The following is a 24601-nucleotide window of genomic DNA, read 5'->3' as shown; positions in this document are numbered from 1 at the left end:
AATTAGAACAGGTTCTAGAGCAATTTGAAAAACGCTCGTCCAGCGTTTTTGGGCGCTTTTTTGAAAACTTTACAGAGCTGTATTTTGGAAACCGTTTGAGATAAAAAAATAAAATTAAATATTTTTCTTATTTTTAGTACCTACTACCACTATACAAAATTTGAGGAGATTCCAAAGTGGTCATGTAAAATGGGTGTGTTGATTTGACATGGAATGACCCATACGTAACAGGAACAATTTCTCCCGAGTGACAAAGTTCGTTATTTTATATCCAGTTTATAAATAAGCTTTATAATGCATATCTTCCAAATCAAAAATATATTGGTAATTGTACAGTTTCAAATCACAAAAATATGCAAATTCTTTCTTTTAATTTTTTACTTTAAAATACAATATTGGATATGTTACACAAAACAATTACTCCTGGGAACAATGTTGTGTTGTACATTTTTCAAAATCAAATATTTTTTTTTTCGTAATTATACAGCTTTGCATCACAAACATATCAAATTCCTTTATTTTTTATTATATATATTAAAATACCCCTGGATATGCAATAAGGAACAATCACGGCGAACAATTGAAATGGTTGCGAGAGACAATTTTCAGTTCCAACTTAGTGCGAATGAACTAAAATTGCGGGGTTTTCGTTGGCGTGGTGTCCGGCGGACCGCGCGACTGGGCGCTGGCCGGCTTCCAGAGGTTCCTCGGCCCAGGAAGTGCACCTGTGTCGGGCTGCTCCGTTCCCGAGCGGCTGGAGGGTCAAATTAGAACCGCTCTCGGCAGTCATACCCTCCTAACTTTATCACACAAGAAATCATTTACTGTCAAGTTTTTTTCTTATTCTCTTTTTTTTTTTCAATCGATGGAGGGGGGAAAAATCGATGTCTTGAGGCACTTCGGAAAATCTTACCAAGTTAACTCTGTCGGAGTAAAAGTTTATTGTACCCCTTTTGAAACTTAATGCCAAGTATTTTACCTGTGTTGAAAATCTGGATTGGGGTAACTCAGTGGTCCACTCAGCCACCTAGCATCATGATTTTTGGGTGGCCTGAGTAAAGCTGAAATGCGCGGGAGGAATTGTAAACAAAAATATTGCAAGTATATAAGTCGTGTGTATATAGCAGGTCTAGGTGGCGCAGAGGTAGAACACTGTACTACCGCTTAGAAGGACCTGAGTTAGAGTCCCAGTACAGGCAACAGTCCATAGTTTCACTCAGTGACGGATACAGAATTTTTTGGGTGGGAATTTTGATAAAAAATAGACAAAATTAAAATTTGAACTTGTGTATTAAAAAAAACTTAACATTACCATCGACACTCACAACTGTCATATGGGCTTACAGTAGTAGTTGTAGACGACGTGACCTCTCACACAGTAACATAATGAATGTCTTCACTGATTTTATGCTAATTTTTTCATAACACTTGGAGCTGGGGGGGGGGGGAGACTATCCCCCTCCCCCTGCCACCACCAGTGGCCACTTTCCCTGAATGGCTCCATGCAAATGCTGGGGTGATTAGTTACCGGAGACCTTGTCTGATTCCCTGGCCCCTTTATTTGAGTTGTGAGTCTGTCTCTTATGACCTATCTGTCTATGAGATTTAAAGCCGTATACTTACATATTGTGAATTATAATATATTCAAACTTTTGTTGTTTGATGAGACAAAACTTTAATGTTCCTACCCCAATTACTTTTTTCCTCTCAGTTAATATTAAAGCAGTGAACCATTTCTACTACCCGTTTCATTATACAACATAAATAATTTTTTTTTAAGCCAATAACGTAGCAATGAAAATGAAAAGCATACAAATTTATGGGTATTTACATATACTTACAGTTAAGTTATTGGTTGATCACTTGATTATGCATTAGCAGGGTTGCCGTGAAGATTAATGAGATAAAAAAGTACGTTATATAATTTTAAAAAGAGAATTGCACAATTGATTACAATTCAAGAATCATCTCCAGTGTGTTACTGTATTACATTCCACTTCAAGTCTCTGAATGCATACCTCAGAATGGTCCTGGAGTTATTGAAATACTGATGAAAACAACCTTTTTTTAAAATTTTTTTTAGATAGCTGTAACTTGGCTTAGTTAAAAGGGGTTGTTTCTGTCGAGCTGGCTACGCTACTGAGACACACATGTGCTCCTTACCTGCAAGAAGAATAGGCTGAAGTGAGATGAGGATTAGTTGTCTATAAAATTGCTTCTCTGTCCTCGTACATAAAATTCTCATTCCAAGTCCTGTTGGCTTCAGTGAACAATCACCGAGCTAATGATTCAGTTCCTAAAAATCAGTTGTAACCATGGTGGTTTGAGTGGTTGACTGGTCCGATCACTCGCCTACCACTAAGGGTTGATTCCTGGCGGTTTTAAACTTTGATTTTCCCCTGATAGAAAATGCTACTGACTTTTTTTTATGACCGATGGGTTTTCTCGGAGTACTCCTGTTTCCCTCACCAAGGCAGTTCGTTTATGCACCATCTCGTTTAACCCTTCATTCGTTACTGATGACGTGGTTAAATTTCATTCAATTATTCATGCATTCTAAATGTTAAATTTGCTTTTAAACATTTTCATTTCCGGTTTATTCTTTACAAATCTTTTGCGATAAACTTACTCCCTGCCTTTTTGCACACATAAATCCAACGACCATAGAGCAAGCTACATCTGAACTTAAAACTGTCGCCAATTTGACTATTATATGTACCTACGCATAAAATTGATAGTGGTACAACTCCATTTAAAAGCACATGGCAAGATAATTAATATTAAACATACTGTATTTATAAATGAAAAATTGGAGGTTTACTTAGCACTATTGAAATAAGACAATACATAACGCTAGTAATAGGTGAATTGTCAGGCTAGGATGTTTGTAACCGTGTGTGTGTCTTGTTTGCTGTTGCAGCCAAGATCGGGGTGTTCTACCTGATATTCTACGGAGTGCTGGCGGCGCTGTTCTCCATCTGCATGTGGGTGTTCTTCCAGACCCTGGACCCGCGCATCCCGAGGTGGCAGCTCAACCAATCCATAATCGGCACCTCACCAGGTGTGTGCGCCAGCGACAGTGCTGTCGCGAACCTGTGCACTCGTGTGTTCACTGTGCGAGGTACGGCAGGACACGTTCGAGACCACAGGGCGTCGAGCGAGAAGGGCCGAGTTCCGAACTTTGCTTGTGTTTATCCTGATAGGACAAAAATTATAATTACATCGCTAATAAAATCCACTGGAAACCTCACAAGTTAAGAGCAATTTTTCCGGGTAACGTTTAGTCGTTAAATTGTTTTTTTAATCGCGGTATTCGAAAGGCGAACTCTTTGAAGTAACGGGGATCCGTAGTTTCTCTCGACGGCCCTGCAGATAAGCAGTTTTGCCAGATTATATAACATCAATAAAGTTTCAACGTGAATACCAAAGAAAAACATTATCATGTTAGGTTACAGAAATGTGCCTGTGAAATGTGAAACATAATCCGCTAGAAAACAGGAAACACTGAACTGAATTGAAAACCGACGTAGGTGTGAAAAAGCGCAGGCAGCCCAGTAATGCGACCTGGCGGCCAAGTCAGCAGCTGGAATCTACCCGAACAATCTGAACGTGAGATGCATAATGGATGCCCGATTTCACAATGTGTTGAGTCATAGAATGCTAGATTAAATGCCTTTCACCACTATCATAGATCCTGATTCCGTAACAATGCTGATGACATCAACAAGATAACGTCGCTTATGTCATTACCATCTCCACATTCTTACGGGACAAGCGCAGGAATATCTTATGTGTTTTGGGCGAGGAGCAATAAACACACTATTTTTTCGCCTATTTTAATTTTATAATATAATGCTTTTTCAGTATCGTAAGCTAGACTATAATCCTCCCCACTCTTAAGTTTAGTTTGCAATACAATATTTCATTATCAAAGAAATTATGTCTGTAGGCATTACAACTTATGGCGGTATCGTGAAATATAACAGCATGTCTTATTTATTACAAAATCCATTATGCTGAAAAAAAGTTGCAAGAAAGTGTTAAGTTAATGAGGAACAAAATACTGGTATCGCAAAATAGACTAAACAGGGTGGGGCTGTGTTGTTCTTCACAATACAGAGAAAATATCTCAAAGTCTCACTTTTGAATATTAAATACCGGTATCGTAAAATCGATTAAACTGGACGGAACTGTATTCTACTTCACAATACCACTTTTAAAATATTAAGTACTAGTATTGCATAATGGTTTAGACTGGGTGGGACTGGTGTCCCACCCGTACTTAAAAATACGGTGAAAACTTTATTACAAAAGTCTCAATTTCAAGAAATTGAATACCGGTATCAAAAACCAAACTAGTCTGGGTAGTTTTTTTTATTACGATACCCAAAACCTATAATATACCAAACTGAAGTAAGCAAAAAATACTGCATCTACAGTACTGCGGTGAAAACCCATATTTTTTTCCTGCTTATCCTGTAAGAATGTAGCTTTAGTATTTCATAACCGCCAACCTATCACACATCACACTGTTCCGTCCAGAATATATTAAAGTATTTGTAATGTAGCTAACCTAAACTAATCAACCTCTCACTTTGTTTTCATTACCTGAACGAGTGACAACGTATTAAATTTCACATTTCACCTAACCCTTAGATCAACTACCTTCATTAACATGCGTGCTTAATATTCCATACACACAATTGTACATATCCGACTTGCTTCTTTTTGGAAGTAATTTTGCCTCTTCTTTTTTCTCTTCAAACCAATTTCAACAAAGTTTTATCAATAGTTTAAACGTATTTGTTTCCGACATTTCCTATATTTTCCCTAACCTTTCTTATTCAAACAACCATTACACATCAATAGAGACCTGCAAAATTCGCGGATTCATTGACCTCTAGGATAGACTCCACAGTACTTTAAATACTCGCGGAAATGACACCTGTTCATTGGCTACTGACGCGTGAGACGTCTCAACTAGGCTGTCCGTAATTCGGCACTTTCTTGGTTTAGTGTTTCCCATTGCCTCACAGTTCCCCGGATAAAATGTGGGCCAATCGCAGAAGCGGTACGAAGGTATGGTTGTTTTGATGCTAGCCTATCACGAAATGAATCCGTGAATTTTGCATGTCTCTACACATCAAATGCGATCTGTAACTTCAATTAGGCCTACTGCCACTAACTACTTCCAAACAAAGAAGCAACCACACAACATTGTCAACTCCATTGCTATCAAAGCATAAAATCCTACATCATTGGCCTACTCTTATGACATCATTCATTTCCCCTACTTTTTTTTGAACATGTAATAACCTTTTGCAATTGCCAGAATCAAGATTTAGTATTGGCCTATCTTTTATTCACCCTTAAGCTTTATAAATCTGTCATCCCTCTTGCTCAAAAAAATCACTTGAGGGTGAGGAAACCTCCCCATGTTAAATGTTTGCCTCAGTCACATTTTTGCACTGCCTGCGTTTTTAGTTGACTTGGAGTTTACAGTTACTGTCTGTTTTCATTAAAGTATAGTAGGTTACATTTCCCCTAGTTATTTTTTGGAGAAATTATTTGAATCTTGAACTAAACGTGATATTATAGCTCTTGTATTGTTTTGATTATCAGTTGAATACCAGCTCGTGTTTTGAATACCAGTTTAATGTAAACTAATTTTTCTTTGTTATTCTTGTTAAAAGTAAATTGGCATTCAATTATCTGGCAAAAGCGTCAGTTCGGCACGGCCATGTACCCAAACTTGCTGTAGTAAAGATATCTTATTGTAACTTGTAACTGAAGATTTTAATTTCTCCTTTGACAATTCATCACATTTAAAAAGTAAGAAAGCAAAGTTACACTTTATTTTTCATAAATATTTTAAAAATAACAATGCTAATTTTTATGTCCAAACAGCGTTGCTTAGTTAATAAAACCGCCTAATTATCATTTCAGTAACTTTTCAGGAGGGTTAGAAAACTGCTTATTTTCAAGTACGTAGAGAGTTTATTTAATATAATGCTATTTTTATTTTAAAACAACATTGAAACTAACTACACTTCCTCCCGTCACCTTAGCATGGAGCCAATTGGCATGGAGCCTAGTGGCATGGAGCCTAGTGGCATGGAGCCTAGTGTAGTTAGTAAGTCTGCTTTCTGTATTTAGGCGGTTACATTTTTGTCCGATGGTGTTGCTATCTATGAGTTTTTCTGTTACAATTGTATCGGTGGATATGAAATTTCCAATAGAATGTGTTGGAAGCAAGAAGTCAATTTAGTTAAAAATGTCAGTTTGGCGATATTGTTGGCTAAGCGACGATATGTAGAAGTCGATTGGCCCTATTCTATATTTCTTAAGAAAAATTATTGCCTATCATTGACCTTTAAAAACTCATATTTGTGTGTTTGTTTTTGGATCTGTCTCTGGTTTCTTAAGATACCTGTTGTTTTGTAGGTAAAATAGTTTCATTTCAATTATTGATAATTACTTAACAGTATTGGGTTATGTGCCTAGGCCTTGGTTTCCGACCCATGCCGCCAGCAGACAATGTGGAAAGCACGCTGATATGGTACAAGGCAACAGATGAACTGAACTACAAGCATTGGACCGACAGCTTGAAGAAATTCCTGGAAGGTAGGTGAAATGTCCTATCGGATTGTTTTGGTTTTCAAGATCGAAAGTGAATGCAAGGCAGTGTCCCAAATCATCAGAAATGAGCACTTCAATCTTTCTACTGGGAAATGATGTGGCCAAAGTTTTGTCCAAAATGCCAGTGGAGGGAGAAAGTGGACAAGAACGAAAGATGATTATTTCTTTCAGTTTTCGTAGAATAAATTCTGAATTTTTGAATTTGAACTTTACATTCAGGTTAGTTGCACAGTGTCATCATTTCTCATGTTGAGTATGTAATATCTGATTATTTTTAGACAGGTAAATTGGAAGTTACGAAAATGTTTTTTTAATAATTATAAAACAGTGAAAAATATTGTCTTTTTTTGGTCAGATTATTGTTGGAACTTGTACAAGAACATTTAATGCATTATTAGAATGAAATATAATATGAATGTCTATAGTTTAATGTTTGTACTTTCAGGAAATAGCTGTGTATGTTTATACCAAAGGCTGTAAGTATATGTACTGCTTTGTCAAACAGACAGCAGTTAGATGATGTTTTAATTTGCTGGCATACTATGGCGAGCTGGTTGCCAGCTGCCAGTACTGAGACTAGGGCATGTTTATGAACTATGCAAGAAATACAAGAACATAAAATTATGGAACATGAAAAAAGTGAAATAAGAATATTATCAAATATCTACCGAAAATGCAACACAGTCAACTGTCAGTTTCTTGAAAATCAGCATTTCCACCTGCTATACTTTAAGTGTGAAGTGTACTTCGAAAACTTTTAAACATACAATTTTGATGTGCGTACAGTCAAGATTTTCTTTTTATCACTTGCATCATGTTTTCATTTATGTGTTAAAACTTTTTCACAGTGAAAGCAAATTACATTTTAAAATCAAGTTTTTAAGAATTTGTGAAAAAACATTATTTTTAAAAAGAAATCAGATGAAATATTATTTTATACAGTTATGAACTACCGCGGTTGTTTCGTGTTTACTACATGTCACATCCTTGCAGTTTTTTTGAAGTTTTCAAACCCAGCCTAAGGGAACCGAGTCTTAAGAGGGACACTTGTGCAGAGGAGTGTGACGTTTACGCAGTTTGTGATAGTATGATTTTAATAATTTTTATGGACATACACCATTGCTGGTTTTCTTTATATGTCCTAGAGAAACTGCAAGAACAAACAAAAAATGTGAATATACAAACACACAGAAAACAAGCAAAAATCAGCAGATGTCAAATGTGTGAATATATAGACAGCACAGAGAATTCCTTGGAAATATTTAGTCTGAAAAATATAACGGCCAGAGGAACACAGTGGGCTGATGATGATGACGATGACGAGACGCTGGTCACAGTTACATGAAAGGAATTGATTGGAATGTCTGTGCTTTCACACATTTGAAATTGACTGATTTTGTATTTTTTTCTGTGTGTTTGCGTATTCATCTTTCTTTTCCATTCTTGTGGTTTGTCTATGACTTACAGTGAAAGCCAGCAATGGTGTATGTCCTCAAGAATGATTTAAATAAATTTTCTGTGTTGCAAGGATCATTAATGTAATGTTGTACCGTGCACAGTGTACAGGAAGCCCGGCCTGACGCCCGGCCGCGGGGAGAACATCTACAGCTGCGACTATGGCAAGCCGCCCCACAAGGGGCAGGTGTGTAACGTGGATGTGAAGAACTGGGAGCCGTGCACCGAGGAGAACCGGTTCAACTACCACAAGTCATCTCCCTGCATCTTCATCAAGCTCAATAAGGTACCGTGGTTTCATTACGCAGTTAGCTTTCTCACGCTGCTCTTGCATCGCAGGGTCAGACATCGTGGGCTTAGCCAGGGTTGTATTTTATATTATTAATTTTTTGGAAGGACGAGTGGATTTTTGAATACTGTTTGCAAAAATATCAATTGCTACACAAAATGATTTGCATAAAAATTGCAATTTTATGTGCAATTTGGGTGCTCGGTGGCCAGGATCGTTTCACGTGTCTCGCTCATGTGGCGAAGATCAAGGATTTTATCCCAAATCCTAATTGTAAAAATGTTAAACAGGGCGCTGTTACTGTGACGTCACGACATCCACAGTTAACAGCACGTCACCTAACCATAAACAGTACCGTTTAAACATGCCAAACACAAACGGTTTAAATATAATAATTTTTCACAACTTCATTACTATTTCAAAATACTGATTTACAATAACATAAACATGTAGTTTATTCAAAACAGCCTGAAAGACGTGACTGGATTCGTTGAAACAAGTCAAAATGGGCAGGCGTGTTCACAAAATTGCATTGTTGGGGGGGGGGGGGGGGGGGGGAGACTGCTGTTTGCTTTCAAATTCTTTCCTTTTGTTGATGAAACTGATAGATTTTTTTAGGATTTTAGGATTTCCATATGCCCTTTAAAATATGTACTGTTTATGTCACTAGTAGGTTCAAACCAGTGGCGAAATTCGTGAAATTACTTTAATAAATCACAAAATGGTAAAATGTCAATAACTACATGTAGTTTGAAAATAATGTGCTAAATACATTAGCATACAAAGCAGGGAATTTTTAACCATTGTCATTCCTAAAAAAATTTAAATCTTACTTGCAGATTGGTTGCTCGGTGCCGGAGATGGCTAACATGTGCTCACTTGACTGACGAAGGGTTGTGACTTTGTTCCAGACTCCCCGGTGTGACTTACATGTCTAGGGATATCTGCTCATGCGAATGATGAAGTGACATTTCTTATAGAAGCTAGACGTGGAGAGGAGCACAGTTGAGAGTGCTCCATCTCGTTACCTGCCTCTTGCAGGAATCATGTTGCGGAGTTACTGGTTTGCATGTAGCACCTATAAAGTGTAGACCTCGTTGTCCTGATATTTGTGCTTGCACAGATAACCTGACACACTACAGGATAACTATATCTGCCCCAACTAACAGCTGTTCAGTGTGTCACACTGTAGAATAGCTTGTGTGATTGCAGGTCAAGAACAATATGAGGGCTAAGATGATGTAATTTTTTGTTTGGTTTGCTAAATTATTTTAAAACATTTCTTGGATATTAAAATTCAATGGGTGCTGCCAAATTTTTCTATGCATTGATTTTTGAAGTGAAACTTCTTTGGGCCTGATGGGAGTAAAATTTCTTCAAGGCCGAATTTTAATGCAACGTTTTCATGAAACATTGTTGTGAAACTTTTCTGACGTGAAAAGGATGAATAATAGGTTGCGGACATTGCAGAGAACATGTCAGACCGCGATGCCTTGAGCGGGCTCCACGTGGTGGCGTGCGGCTCAGGTACAGGGATAGGCGGGTCGCGGCGGTAGGGACCCACCTGCGCCTGACGCCACCCTACTTGCTGGTATCTAGCAAGGGAGTATTTGGGCAGAGGGCAACATGACGGGGTGTGAGCTTATTGTTGTGCACCGTGCCATGGGCCATATTCGCAAGAAAATGTTATTTCAAGTACGTATTATTTTAATTACTTTTGTAAATCAGTATTGTTAAGTGTTAATGAGTATTGTTTTAGCTTTGTAACTAAATATTTATATTGCTTTCACACTTTAGTTTGACTGTAATTATTTGCACAAATTATTATTTAACTAAATCACACATCGTGTTATAATTATGAGCCCACGAGCTAGTAGATAGTTGTGTCCAACTAAGAATATGCTATTTCAAAAAAGTTTAAACAAATCCTGTGCATGAAATATTGTTTATATTTTTTATTTTAATCAAATTCCTAATAAATACAAAAAAGGTTAGGATTCTTAAATACTTAAAAGAAATGAAAGCAAAAAAAACCAGTGCTGTGTTATTTTTACAAAATTGTCTTCTTTCTCACTGGCATATACTTCTGAGTAGGGATGGGTCGGGTCGGTTCTTCGGTTCCTCGGTTCCCCGGTTCTAGGCCCCCGGACCGGAACCGTTTTCGGGTACTGAAAAGACAGGTTATTTAAAGTTACAGGGTTAAGGTTCATTTTTGGTATTTTCACTACACTTCAAATTTAAAGCACAACCGTTTGGCATAATTATTGTTAAGACGTGTTACAATGATTTATTTAATGGTGTTTTCCATTACGTATAATCGTATAAATAATAAATAGGTTAGTGATGGCCCGATATCCAAAAACCCGATACCGATTCCGATATTTCCAAATCTACCGATCCAATACCCGATACCCGATATTCCGATAATAGGCCTATCTCATTTCGTACACTGATTCTATAAAATTGTGGTTCTGGAGTATTGTTAGAGACAATAATGAAAAATGTTAAATATTAATAAAACATACTTATGTGAATGTATATTATTTTTATTAATTGTAAAATATTGTAAATTCACATTAAATGAAAGCAATAATGAAATTATCATAATGGCCTATAAATAAGCTCTCTAAACTCAAGGTCTTAAAAAATTAAATTGTTTTTCAAGGCCAGATAAAGCAATATTCTGGTGTAGGTATTACCTACAGTATGCAAAAATCATATTGTAACTACAAGGAAACAAATTTCAGATTTTTTGGAGAAATGTTGAGAAATCTTGTAGCTGTCCGGTATTAGTCTCTAGTGTATTTGCTTATAATGTATGAATCACGAGTCACTGCATGTACTTAGTCCAGTGTCTCAACTGTAATCTACGAAAAATACCGTCCGAAAAACATCAAACGTTTGTACCCTTTGTAAAATTTCATCACGGTAAACGACACGCTAGAAAGGAAGGTCTTCAAGTAGCAAATTTTGTGACCATTGTTCAAGTCTATCACTCCATTTATTGGTGCGAAAACACGTTAAAAATACGTGAAAAGTAAAAACTGCAGAGTTTATAAAACCACACATCTTTATTTATGTTGTTGGCAATGCACTAAATATAGCCAACATAATACCTTTGCTGCAACTTGCCCTACTTAAACACGTTTCATATTTTAGCTTTTGTAAAACTTACGTTACGATTACGTCTTTTTATAGAACAGCAGTTGGCGACCATGAAACGACACGGAAAGAAAATGCCTGTTATATCAAGCAGCAACTTTATTCTTCTTCATGTTTACTTACGGCTACACCACTTATTAAATTAAATATCGTAATTATTTTCGTTTATGTTTTCAATTTATGTACACATAGTGAACTTCCAAAATTCATCTAGCGAAAGCATTACGAATATCTGAAACGAATAAATATGCACTAATGACTGGGATTTGTGTACGCATGGAAGAATTGTACCGTCGGAATGCATTGCAGTATCAGAAAGAAGAAACAGGCTTGAAATTGTTTCAGTGAAAAATATGCTTGGAATTTCTAGGTAATATGGTGACGTGAAGAAAGATAAATTACGCCCGTGTAAAATAAGCTTGGAATTACGGTTAAGGTTATGTGAGAAGTATTATTGGCGAGAGCAAACATCAGTTATCAAAATATCGCAAGTATTTACCGATGTCCGATATTGAAAAATGTGCCGATATTACCTATCTCCGATATCGAATATAGAATATCGGGTCATCACTAAAATAGGTAAATAAAACATTCCGCATATCTAAAACAGACAGACGTTACCGTATGTACATACCTCAGGTGTGACTCAATGCGCTTAAGAAAATTGATGCAATCACAGCCATAACTATGTTCTATATTATATTTAGTGCCGGGATAACTTTATTCTGTATGTAAATGTAGCACAATACAGATAATTGGAAAATTTTTCGAAATTTCCGTCTTGGTCATATTGTTATTTTCATTTATTTACCGTAATATGCAGCGGCTGGGGTGCCATGTTTTTGTGAACATAGTGACCAACTCTCCATGGATTACACAACTTATCATACGTTTTAACTTATAAACGGTAAACGTTATTTTACCATTCCAGAATTAAACCATATGGTTTTAAATGTATGTGAAAATTGAAGTAAACAATTAACACCATTTTAGATGTTACTTTCACATGATAATTATTTTACCGTAATTTTTCAACACATGCGAACAATAATACCAAGGAGGTTGGTACTCAGCCAAAACTTCAACGTTTTGTTTTGGCTACTGTCGTGGTTTAGGCGATAAATAATTTGTGTTATTGGCACGTAAATTAATAAAGGAAGTAATATTTTCAGCTTTGTGCATGAGGAGTTTGTTTCGTTGCAGTAATGTCGTCTGTGTGGGAACATTTTGTTCTTGATGCAGATGTTTGCTATATGCGAACATTGTCTAAAATACTACCGATGAGTAGGGCCTGGAAAATTTCGGTGTTTTCAATATGCAAAAAGCGGTACTTTCAAATTAGAAAAGCGGTGGTTTAAAGTCGGTATTTTCGTTATGCAATGGAAATTTTACCGGTATTTTAAATGTTGACTAAATTGTGCAGTTATTGAATATAATAGTTTACATATTTAATAAACAATCCATGTATACTAGGAATAGGCTAATATGCATAATAACAGCCAATTAAATCCAAAACAGTTACACAAAACAGACACGTTGCTATAGATGTTTGCAACTACAAATTTTTTTTTTTTTTTTTCTTTTTTTGGCTGCCAATGCCACATGCTTAGCCGACTTTAGGTGTTTGTCAATGAATTTTTTTCTATCCCATGAAACTTTACAGTTGCAAAATTTGCACATCACTGTGCTATTGTCAGTACAATAAAACCCATGTTTCTGATACTGATATGCTCGTATTTAATGGAGTGGAGGAACACGGGGTTGCCACTTGAACAAACCCCAGCGCACAAATGAGAAGAAACTTAGTGTGAACTATACCCCAGATCAATTTTGAGCATCAAAACCATACACGAACACGGCTTATGTAAAAATAAGGTAATTATGCTGAAACACAAGACTTGGGTTAAAGGACACTTTAACCTTGTGTGGATCAAGTAGAAAACATTCGGCTATAAACAAAAGAAATAAGAACAATGCTATCCTGAAATGCTGTGACATGTTTTTGGAGTATATAATCACAGCGACAGACCGACAGGATGCGCTCCTGCCCTTGCCGTCAGCGATGTTTATTTTGACAGCTCAAGCAATTATCTTTTCCACGTCCCTTCGCAGCGTAAAAAAAAAGGAGAAAAAAAAACACGCTGACAGTTTCTCATGCAGAAGGTTGAAATAAGGGAGGGAATGTGTTGAAATGTTAGTTGGATAAGGAGGGAGGGGGGGAATTGTTTTTACATGGTTTGTGGCTCTGGGAGGGATGAGCCTTGAAGAATTAGCAGGGTATGGGAGAGGTAAGCGTCGCGTCACGTCACGTATGACGTCAAGCCGCCGGGCGGGTAAGATAACATGACAGCTGAGACGGCTTTTCGTGCGATAGTGGAGGCGCCGAGCTCGTCTAGACACTGCCGCGTGGCCAGTCTAGAGGGGTGGTATCTATTTTTAGACGTCTTTTGTATGCCTGGCTGCTTACAGTACAGCTCTCGCCAAGATAAACGTGAACGCATAGAGCCCAACAAAGTGTAACAGACTTGTTTTTCAGCCGATTTTACTCAAATTTTCGACTCTGCTCAAATTTTTCATGTTTTCTCAAAAAACGGTCATATAAACGGAATGGACGCATCAGAGGGGGCTCGCATCGGCGGGATTCTACTGTAATGGTACTTTTCGGGGATATATTCGCAGTGTAATATAGAAATGTTGTGGTTTTCGCGATCGCGAAAAATTCCAGGCCCTACCGATGAGACAGTAATTTTTTTTTCTTTTCTTAAAGATTGATTATCCTCACAACCAATGAGACAGGAACCGGAGAAGAACCGAACCGAATTCCAAGAACCGAAATGGAACCGGAACCGAAAAAATTACGGAACCGACCCATCCCTACTTATGAGACACGGTGTTAATTGTCAAAAAAGTTTCACTTATCATGTGTACCGAGTGACACTGACGCTTTTTATTATTATTATTATTATATTGTACAACATTTTAACGCCAATGTTTTGAACAAACCAGCAGCTATTGGTGGAAACAATTAAAAAATGTCAAAAGGATGCTGCCTTTATAAGAGACAGCGAGAGAGATGCTCACTGCATGGAGATTCACTTCTTTTATTAAACTATATGTTGTTATTTAAAAAACAGATTGGTTCTACGAATGCTTAAATTTAAAAAAAACCTAGAAATGTATGAGTTTTAAAATATAAAATAAAAATATGAAGCTTATATTTTATTCCATTTAAGAAAATCAGGGGATCAAATAAAGTTATTTGCTTTTAAATGTGCCTTTGTTATTATTATCAATGGCAGATGGTTGAGGTCACGACCAACAGCGGGAACTGAGCAGTGTTAGCGACCACAAGCGGCATCATGTAAGACCACATCTTTAATTATTTTGTAATTTTCATTTTAATAGTGATTTCACTTATATGCCGGCTAGTATTTTTATTGTCTCACTTGGGGTCCAAGTAGTCATCTGCAAGCTCTTCACAATGATCAACTCCCTAGCTAAAAGTGTTTCCACATTACACCAAATTTGTAACAATCACGTGCATGCTCCTCCACTAGTATCACGACATCACAGACAAAACAAATACTGCGTGACAAACACATACCAACATGATCCATCCATTATTAGTCTCGTGGTTATTACTGATTCAAATCTGATGATATAACAAAGTTTGACCAACTATCACTGTAACTAGCAAATAGACGTTTCCACGTCAAAAAAAGTTTTAACGAAGTTCTACTTGAACGTGAATTGTACTTCTTGAGGAAAATGTGTTTAATTTTTCAGATCTATAACTGGGTTCCTGAGTTCTACAACAAATCTACAGGTTTGCCTGCTGAAATGCCAATGGATCTGAAACGGTACATTGCGGACCTGGAAGCTAGGAATGCTAGTCACATGGTAAGCTTTAATATGTTATTGGTCAATGTGTTACGTAGCATGTATGAACTGGTAAATAATATTTGTGACTGATCCAAGCTGTAACTTGCAATAAAATAGTTGGTCATAAGTTTCTCTAGGATAGATTTATTCTAAATAATAAAAATTAATTGGCATAAATGTGTTTGTTTGAATAAATCTACCAATTTCAATGATGATAAAGTAAATTTATAAGAGGTTCATGGTCAAACAGGATATAAAAACAGTGAAAGGTTTTAACGCTGTAGCAAAATGAAAACTGACAAATACAACAACTCTGGGCGAACTAAAAGTGCTGGCAGTCGAGGGCAACAGTTGAAATCCACTAAAAAAATCCCGATCACAAGCAGTTTGATCAGTGCTGAATTATAGAATGTGCTGAACCAAAAAAACTTATGATTGTGTTTATTTATCCAATTTTCTGGTCCATTTGTTTCGGTTCAAATTTCATGATGAAAAAAATAGTACATTTTTATTTAATAATAATTTTTTGTTTCAATTTATTTTAATTTTCTTATGCAACTTGCAATTCAGAATTATATTGTGTATTTACTTGCATTTTGGTATTGTATGATGTACTGACCAAGTTTTTTTGTCCCATTTTACCATGAAATATATCTACATATAGTTAATCAGTTTTTGTAATATAATTACAGTTACTGACCTGTAATACTGTATACGTGTATACCACAGTTTGTAAATTGACACTTGTGAACATTCACAGTTGTGGACATTTGTCATTCATCCATATATTTTATCTAAAATGTCTACATAATCTATATAATATAACATTTAAAGTCTTGTCTTTCATTTGAAAACTATTATATTTGCATGAAAGATTTTAATATGTTTGTATCTAATAATCTATGCATGTAAATTATTTATTTGAAAATTATTTCCATAGCTTAAATGAATATTACATTTTATTTTAAAACTATGCTTTCAAAGTCACATACTTTATCATTTATGAAGTCACTGATGTTGTACTGCATTTAAAAAAAAATTATTTATTTTAAGTTCATTTGTATAACATATCTTTGACAGTGAGTTCATTGGAGACAACACAATGGGATGTTAAGGATGGAATTGGTCCATACATGGTCTATAGCAAGAATCCGTCCCAATATTTTCCCGGAGTGATTTCCAGAAACCATGGAAAACCATGTCTGAACCGAGAGTCGAACCAGCATCTTTTGGAATGAGAGTCTTATTGCTGTGCCACTTCACTCCATTTTATTCATAGATGTTTTTAGGCAAATAAAGTCCTTCTTTAATGGTGTAAGATTAGCATCATTAATTGTATTAGGTTATTAGTATTTAAAACTGAAATTTTTTTTTTTAAACTCTAACTTTGCAATTATTTCTTCACGACGAAATTAGTATTTTTATTTTGTCCTGTGAATTTATATATTCATTTGTATGGTATGCTAGGTTATGTCATTTGTGATTTTTTGTAACAATTTATATAGCAATAAGTAATACATACAAGTATGTGCAAGCTATCTCTCAAATGAGAAAAATATTGCATGTTACTTAAAATATTTGATGCTAAAAATTAACGTGGTTGATATAAAAAACATTTAAGTATTTGGTGCTTCTATAAAGTTGCCATGGTGGTTCGTGTTGCAGCTGAACACGGTGTGGGTGAGCTGCGAAGGAGAGAATCCTGCCGATGTGGAATATCTTGGCAGAATAGAGTACATTCCTCACCGAGGGTTCCCGGGCTATTTCTATCCTTACGAAAACTCCGTTGGCTACTTGAGCCCCATCCTCGCCATTCATCTCGTGCGACCAAGAAGTGAGCATTCTTATTTTATTCCATGCCGTATTTATTTATACTATGTTATAGTGTCTGCTGTAAATGTACATTTTGCATATTTTGTTGGCAAAATTCTCACAAAGTAGAAGCAATTTGCGAATATTGTTCTTAGCAAGGCTGTATTACACTTATCTATAAAATTATGGATTGTTAGTACAATAATAATAATAATTTTTTAAGTTTATTTTAAGTTTGTAATGTTCAAACTTAAATGATCCTAACAAATTGGGCCCTACGTATAACACTATTAAATAAAAAATATAATCTAACCATGCATAACATTAATATTGAGCATTTATAGAAGCAATCTTGAGTGCCACCTTTGTTTTTTTTTTTAAATAAACAACTTTATTTGTACAGAACATTTACAAAACACAAAAAAAAAGTTAATGAGTGAACCATAGGCTTCCATGTTTTAAAGCTTCGCAACAAACACCTAGCTTCACCCTGTAGCGAAGCTTTGCATCACAGGCGAAGATTCTTTAAAAATGAATAGCATATTTCTTGGTGAAGTCAAATCTAATGTTAAAAAGAGCTTAGATTTATTCACTTGGTTGATGTTTCGCACAGGCCTAGTTGGCAGTTACTGCTCTTTCTTGCTGCTCGTGTTTTAAGTTGGTCTGTAAACAGGCCAACCATTCACATCGTGCTTTATATTTGTAGTAGGTTCAGGTCGTGGCTTGGGAGTAAGGTCTGAGCCACATTTCAGTTACATATTCGTAACTCATTCACACTTAAATTAAGATTTTATGGAGTCCTGTTTAAGTCTTAGTTCCACACACCATTTAGGTTATTTTAATTTTTTGCCATTTATATTAACTAAGCCATTTTCCTGTTATTTTATTCAGAAGGCTCTCTTGCATTTGTTGTTGGTCACACATTTTATCGCCAGGTATTTACTGACCGTAATACCCAATTTGTAAAAGGTCATAATCATGAACACTTGTTAAACTCTTTACCACTATCTTCTATATAAATAAAAATGTAAATGTTCATTCATTCAAAATCTTAAATCTTCGAAAGTTCCTCATGGATTGCTTTGATATTTTGATACAACATTGGATTTGAATACATGCATGTTTTTGTATACCTATGTCACACCTGTGACAGATAAAAATACAGATAGGTAAAAATATATATATTAATTAATGTTTGTGTGTTCGTCGTCTGTTTTATAAAGATGAAGATATAGATAGGAAAGTACACACTTGGAGAGATACAGATATAGAGAGGTATAGATAGGGAGATAGATTAGATATAGAGAGAAATACAGTAAGATTTATAGAGGGAGATATATAGATAGAGAGAGAGAAATAAATTAAAAGAGGCATAGCAATTAAACATGTAATGTTACTGTAACACATTATAGGAAAAGCCCTTAAATAATGGTAACTATGAGGAAATGAAATTACCAGCAGGGCATGTGAGACAGAGCATTAATATGTACAGTCAATATCCTTGTTTGATGTGTCACTATGTATATTGTTCAAGCCTAGTGGCATACAGGCATGTGCTGTGTACTGTACACAGGGGTGGCCCCAAGGCCCTGCACCGGTGTTTTTAATTTTTCTTTTAGTTGTTCATCTAGTGTTGTTTTAAAAATTTGGTAATTAATTGGGAAAGGAAAATTACCATTTCATTAGCATGTAAATTAAAGTATTAGCTTGTAAATTACAGTACTGGTCGAATTTTATCATAAGCATTTATAAAACTGACCCAAGGATAATTTATAAGGAAAGAATATTAAAATTTCTCAACCCAAATTAGCAAAACCATCATCAAAACTTAAGTTCCAAGTTGGCTTAAAATTTTGTTTGAAAGAATTAATTTTTCAAATTTTCCGGGGCAGGGCCCCCATAAAAGTAAACAGCACAGGGCCCTGCAGAGTCTAGGACCGCCACCGTGTGTCAATGTAGGAATAAAGGAATAACTGGTACACTGTTTGTTGAAATATTGCACTGTTCTAAATATAAAAATGTGGTTATCATGCTAAATCATATTCTAATGGTACATACACATAGGTACATATATTTAAACAGACACCAATTCCTAACTCTCAACTTATATAAGATGTTAAGTCTAGGAACTATGTTTCTTGATATGCTGCCAAACTGTGTTTATGTCAGAGTGTGATCACTGTATTTCGTTCCCAGTTTACCAGCAGTGATTTTTTTGACAGTGTATTATGAAAGTGTTCAGACTAACTAGAAGGAACTCTTAAGAATTATCCCAAGTGATGTGTGTATTTTTTTGTAATTTCGTTCAACTTGCAGATTTCATGCTAACTTTTGCAAAGTTTTTCCAAGTTAGGCTGAGCATTTGATATGTGTTTTTGAAAACCTGGTTGAAGAAATTTTTGAAGTGAAAACTCTTATGGGAAAGTTTGGATAGGGAGTAAATTCATGTAAGTCGTCATCGACATGGTCACGTGACGTGTTAACCAGAGATGCCAAGTACTACGGATTTTCCGTTGTTTCTACGATTTTTGTTACTTGACTACGGCAATACGGATGGTAGGTTAAAACTACGGATTTAATGCATTTTATGGGTTTTCTGTTTGTTTACATCACGTCGCAGCAATATGCGGTATGTTGTGTTCGTGGTTCCATAGATATATGCATGTGTGATGTCACACTTGTGAAACAAAATGCCCTAGACTCACGTTTCATAACATTTTATTTTGAAGTGTCCAGTAATGACTCAATATACCTATGCCGTTTCGTTTTGCTTTGTTATTTTCCGGTGTGTCGGTTAGGTTATGTGTGTATTTATTCCGTGTGTATGCTACTCTACATTTGGCGTGTTATTTGCGATATAATGACAGAAAATGTCGAAACGTAAAAGTTATATCACTGAAAATATGTGCGAGCCTTCAAGTTCGAAGAAATCTAGCGGGCTACCGAATCAGCAGTATCTGAGATCTTACACGTATGAATATCCATGCCTACAACCTTCATAAACATCTACAAACAAAGTGTTTTGTGAGTTGTGCAAGTGTTATTCGTGCAGTGTGTTATTTCACACAATTACTCATTGAACACAATTTGCCGTTATCAGCAGCTGATCATGCAAAACCGTTATTTAAAGCAATGTTTCCTGACTCAAAGATAGCAAACAAATATTCGTGTGGGAGAACAAAAACCACTGCAATTGTGAAGAGCATATCTGATGAAACGGTCGCAGGTATCGTAAATAGGATTCAGAACGCGCCCTTTTGTTTGGCAACAGACGGCAGCAATGACAATAATGATTGTAAATTGTATCCTTTTGTGGTTACATATTATTGTGAAGTAAAGGAACAGATTATGACACTTCAGCTTTCACTCGTTGAGTGTTTTGACAACACAGGGGAAGGAATATTTTAGATATTAGACAAAGAGTTGAAAATTATGTCATTGAAGTGGGAAAATTGTGTGTCATTTGGATGTGATAATGCCAACACCATGATTGGCAAGAATAAGGGTGTTCTTGCATTTCTGAAGCAGCATCATCCTGCAATGATAATACGGGGCTGTGTGTGTCATTTGCTTCATTTGGCATCAAAGAAAGCAACAAAAACATTGGAATTGGCTTTCAACATTGAATCATTCTTGATAGATGTATATTTTTATCTTGAAAAGAGCTCTAAAAGAAAAATGCATTTGAAAGTTTGCCATGAGATGTGTGGACCTGAACTTAAATTAAAAGCTATAAGATACTGAAGCATGTTAGCACTAGGTGGTTATTTTATTTAAATTGCAAGTTACCTTTAATTTAAGGACGTGTTTTGATTGTTTTATGTGTTTTGCAGACATTATTTGTTCAAATACGGTATCAACCCTCCCCAGTCTATTGCAGAAAATGTTTCTTAAAATAATGTTGGTATTTCTACCGGGAAAATGGTTTAAATAGCACCATTTTGCACTTACTAAACAAAATTTTCCCGGGGGAGGGCCCCCGGACACCCCCCTCTTCCCCCCCCCCCCCCCAACTCTTTATTGCCAAATGTTGTTCACTACTCACAGGCACTCCACAAGGTTGGCATCTCTGTGTTAACGATAACACTATATCTGTTCCTATTAGTGTTCAAATTGTGTTTTTGTTCAATTTTTATTTTAAATCTTAGGTATACGATTACTGTGCAGTAAAAAGTGAGTATAAAATATATTAATATTCTCATATAGATATATAGTTTGAATAACGAAGAAAACCGAGTCTTTGTAGCAATAAAGCTAAAAATTAAGAACATCATTATTTATTTTGTTTAATACCTACAATTACTATGCAATGCATATTTTATAGTAATTTAGGAGTTATTTTACTAACATGATAAAACAAATTTGTTGTGTGATAATATTTTTTCGTAAAAAATTGCGAAAAAGTCTCTTGATTTTTATAAAAAAATATTTTCTTATGTTACACAATTATATTTTACAAAGTTAGTATTTCTTATTTCAAATTATATTTGTATTTTCTTAATTATATTATTAATATTAATAATAGTTACTTTGATTTACAAGTTTTAATTTAAGATCAAACAATTAATTTGGATATCCAAAAATAACAACTGTTTGTTTATAGTTTTAAGTTTTCACTTCTGTCGGCAGTCCTAATGACTGCTTTGAAATTTTTTATTTTTTTACTTTGTAACAGTACAACAATTTTGAACTATTGGCTTTCGGAAGTTATGTGGGTGATAGTGTACCGTGTAGTTGCAAATGTTTTTTTTTTGTAGTTTTTGTTATACTAATAAGAAGTGAGAAAGGACATACCTAAATAATTGCTTATTTTGGACTAAAATAGTCACTCTTGAATATTTTTTTTTGCCGTAATGTATAAGAGATTTAGGAAAATATCACTGTATGTATTTAAAAAAAAAAAGTTAAATTTATAAAAAAATATTGGATATTTGTAGATGCTAGTAATTTTGCCCGTGATAGTTTGGGGAGTGTTTTGTTAACTTTCCTGTGTTTTAACTTGGAGTGTGTTTGCATTCCCCAGCTGGCATCCTCATCAACATCGAGTGTCGAGCATGGGCACGCAACATCCAGCATGATCGACACGAGAGGGTAGGCATGGTCCACTTCGAGCTGATGATCGACTAGCATCAACCAGTCTTCATCCTGGCAGCTCGGGTGAAGAGTACGCAAGAATGCCTCTAAATGTTGTGTTTTGACAGTGTGCAACCAATAAAAATAAAAGACACAAGTGATAGGAGTAAAGTTTTTATTGCCAGGCCATGTAGTGCAACTGTCAAAGCATTTTAGCTTCCCTTTAGCAAAACTGAAGGTGTCTCAAGTGTTTTAATGTTCAACAGTATTTTCTGTCAAAATGCACTTTCAGAATTGATTGTGCAATGAAGCCATTATCAAATGCTTGGAATGATGATGCCTAAGCATTGTAAAGCATGAATAAAAAAATATTTTATGTATGACTGTTAATAATGGAAGTATTTACCTCACGATAGGCCTTAGTCACTACAAAAGCCTTATAAGATTACAGTAACAAGGAAATGTACAGAAGTGTCTTTTCAAAGTGTCTTTAATGTATTTCTGTGGATTAGAACTGTGTGTGCATGGTTTGAAATTGAAAGTAGGATTTATAGTTGTGTGGGATGACTAATGGCTGCTAGAAGTGGTTTGTCGTAACTACTGAACAATTTTTATTTACTTTCTCCACAAGTATTAAACATGTAAAAGTACATGTTACAGAGTTTTATTTACGTATGTGTGCTATTGAAGTTGGTTAAATATATTTCCATTTAGTAAAACAGTTCATTATGAGTGAATTTGGAATTTTACAATAAGGTCAATAAGATAATAATTTACCTTGGCTAGTGTTTAATTTTTAAAATGCAAAATGAATAAATCATCTCTGTATATTTTGAATAATAAAAATTTACAATGATGCTGGAAATTGCATTTAATGGCTAAGTGATGATTTACATTCATGTTAAGTAAGAAAATGTATATGTTATGTATTTTCATAATGTAACTGAATTGTCATTTTAAAGGTGTGAAATTTTTTTCAAATGAACTTTTGTAGTATAAGGTATGAATCCAAGAACTTTCCAACAATGTTTTATACATCTTTAACTATTTAATTTATTTAATTGGTAGGTATTAATTGTTGACGAATAAAGTGAAAGAGTAATGTACACCTTAGAGCATATTTTAAGTGCATTGTTTCATTTGTCAAATTAATTGTATTTCATGAAAAGCTGTAAGAGAAATGTGGATGACAAAAAACAATAAAATGTGGTGGTGTTTTGTGGAATATCACACACACTAAGCTATTTTTAATAAGTAGTTTTTTTTTTCTTTCCCCAATGCTCTGTTGGTTTGCACTAAGTTCACTGCACCTCATTTTCACAGCTTGTGCAAAAGCTCTGACTAGGCGAATTGAATCAGTTTTTTGATTTTTGATTAAACTTTGCCAGGAAATGTGCTAATAGTTTAGTTTGAAACTTTGAACATGATGCAAAGTTTTGTGTTAATGAAAGTGCATAAATAATGTCGTCTATAAGAAATGTTTTATATTATTTTCAATCTTATATATAAAAATTATGATTGTGTGTTTGTCTTCTATGCGTTTGTGCAACGTTCTGCCAATCTCGAAGAACTTTTGCACACCTGACCTTTAAAACACAAGGAACAAGGAAGGTCACTGTCTAGGTGAGATAGCGATAAAAACCAAACACTTAAAGCATAATTTAAGGTGTTGAGAGAGCGACAGAGATACTTTGTATATGTTTACCTGCTTCAAACAAGTTTCATTAAAAATTGAAAGAGGATTGCAACACATTCTGAGCATTACCTAGCTTAAAATAAATTTTCGAGTTTAAATTTTTAAATTTTTTTAACAATATCACAAAGATTACTTTGATTCAATACATAACCATAAAAAATTATGTTATATTATTTAACTTCACTGGTTTATCTTAAAAATTAGTTTGTTACAGTCTTGGTGAGAAAAAAATATTCTATTCGATTCAACTTTGCAAACATTTTTAGCATTCAATTTAATATTCACTTAACATCCAAAAACCAGTGTTTGCACAAGGCCTAATTTTGTCTAGCTTAATATCACCATCTTTTGCATTCTTTCGTGCTCCACATTTCCAGTTCTTCAGGTGTCCCATCACATAGATTTGCATGCTTTGACATTCCAATTATGCCTCTCTACCATGTATAATATGATTGCCTGTACGGGCTGCGGTGTTTTGTTAGTCCAACCCCAAAAGTAATGCCAAGAAATCAAAAAGAAAATGCTGAAACAAATGTATTTTATAATGATCCTAGGGTATAAAAAAGAAACAATTCAGATTAAAACAATTTTTG

The 24601-nt window shown here is 35.1% G+C and overlaps 1 protein-coding gene across 2 annotated transcripts in view; it reads left to right on the top strand.

Annotated features, from left to right (window-relative positions):
- Positions 1–23566, top strand: part of LOC134544660 (sodium/potassium-transporting ATPase subunit beta-2) — a 94989-nt gene extending 71423 nt beyond the window's left edge. For both annotated transcript variants that reach the window (XM_063388503.1, XM_063388502.1), the window contains exons 2-7: positions 2921–3061; positions 6505–6624; positions 8199–8380; positions 15332–15445; positions 17093–17261; positions 22263–23566. In XM_063388503.1, coding sequence (XP_063244573.1) covers positions 2921–3061; positions 6505–6624; positions 8199–8380; positions 15332–15445; positions 17093–17261; positions 22263–22366 — 830 coding nt within the window. In that variant the 3' untranslated portion in view covers positions 22367–23566. The remainder of the gene's footprint in view (positions 1–2920; positions 3062–6504; positions 6625–8198; positions 8381–15331; positions 15446–17092; positions 17262–22262) is intronic.
- Positions 23567–24601: the final 1035 nt, after the last annotated feature.

Source organism: Bacillus rossius, chromosome 1 (genome assembly GCF_032445375.1).
Source record: "Bacillus rossius redtenbacheri isolate Brsri chromosome 1, Brsri_v3, whole genome shotgun sequence".
Taxonomy (NCBI): Eukaryota; Metazoa; Arthropoda; class Insecta; order Phasmatodea; family Bacillidae; genus Bacillus; species Bacillus rossius.
This window is presented reverse-complemented; position numbering and strand designations above follow the sequence as displayed.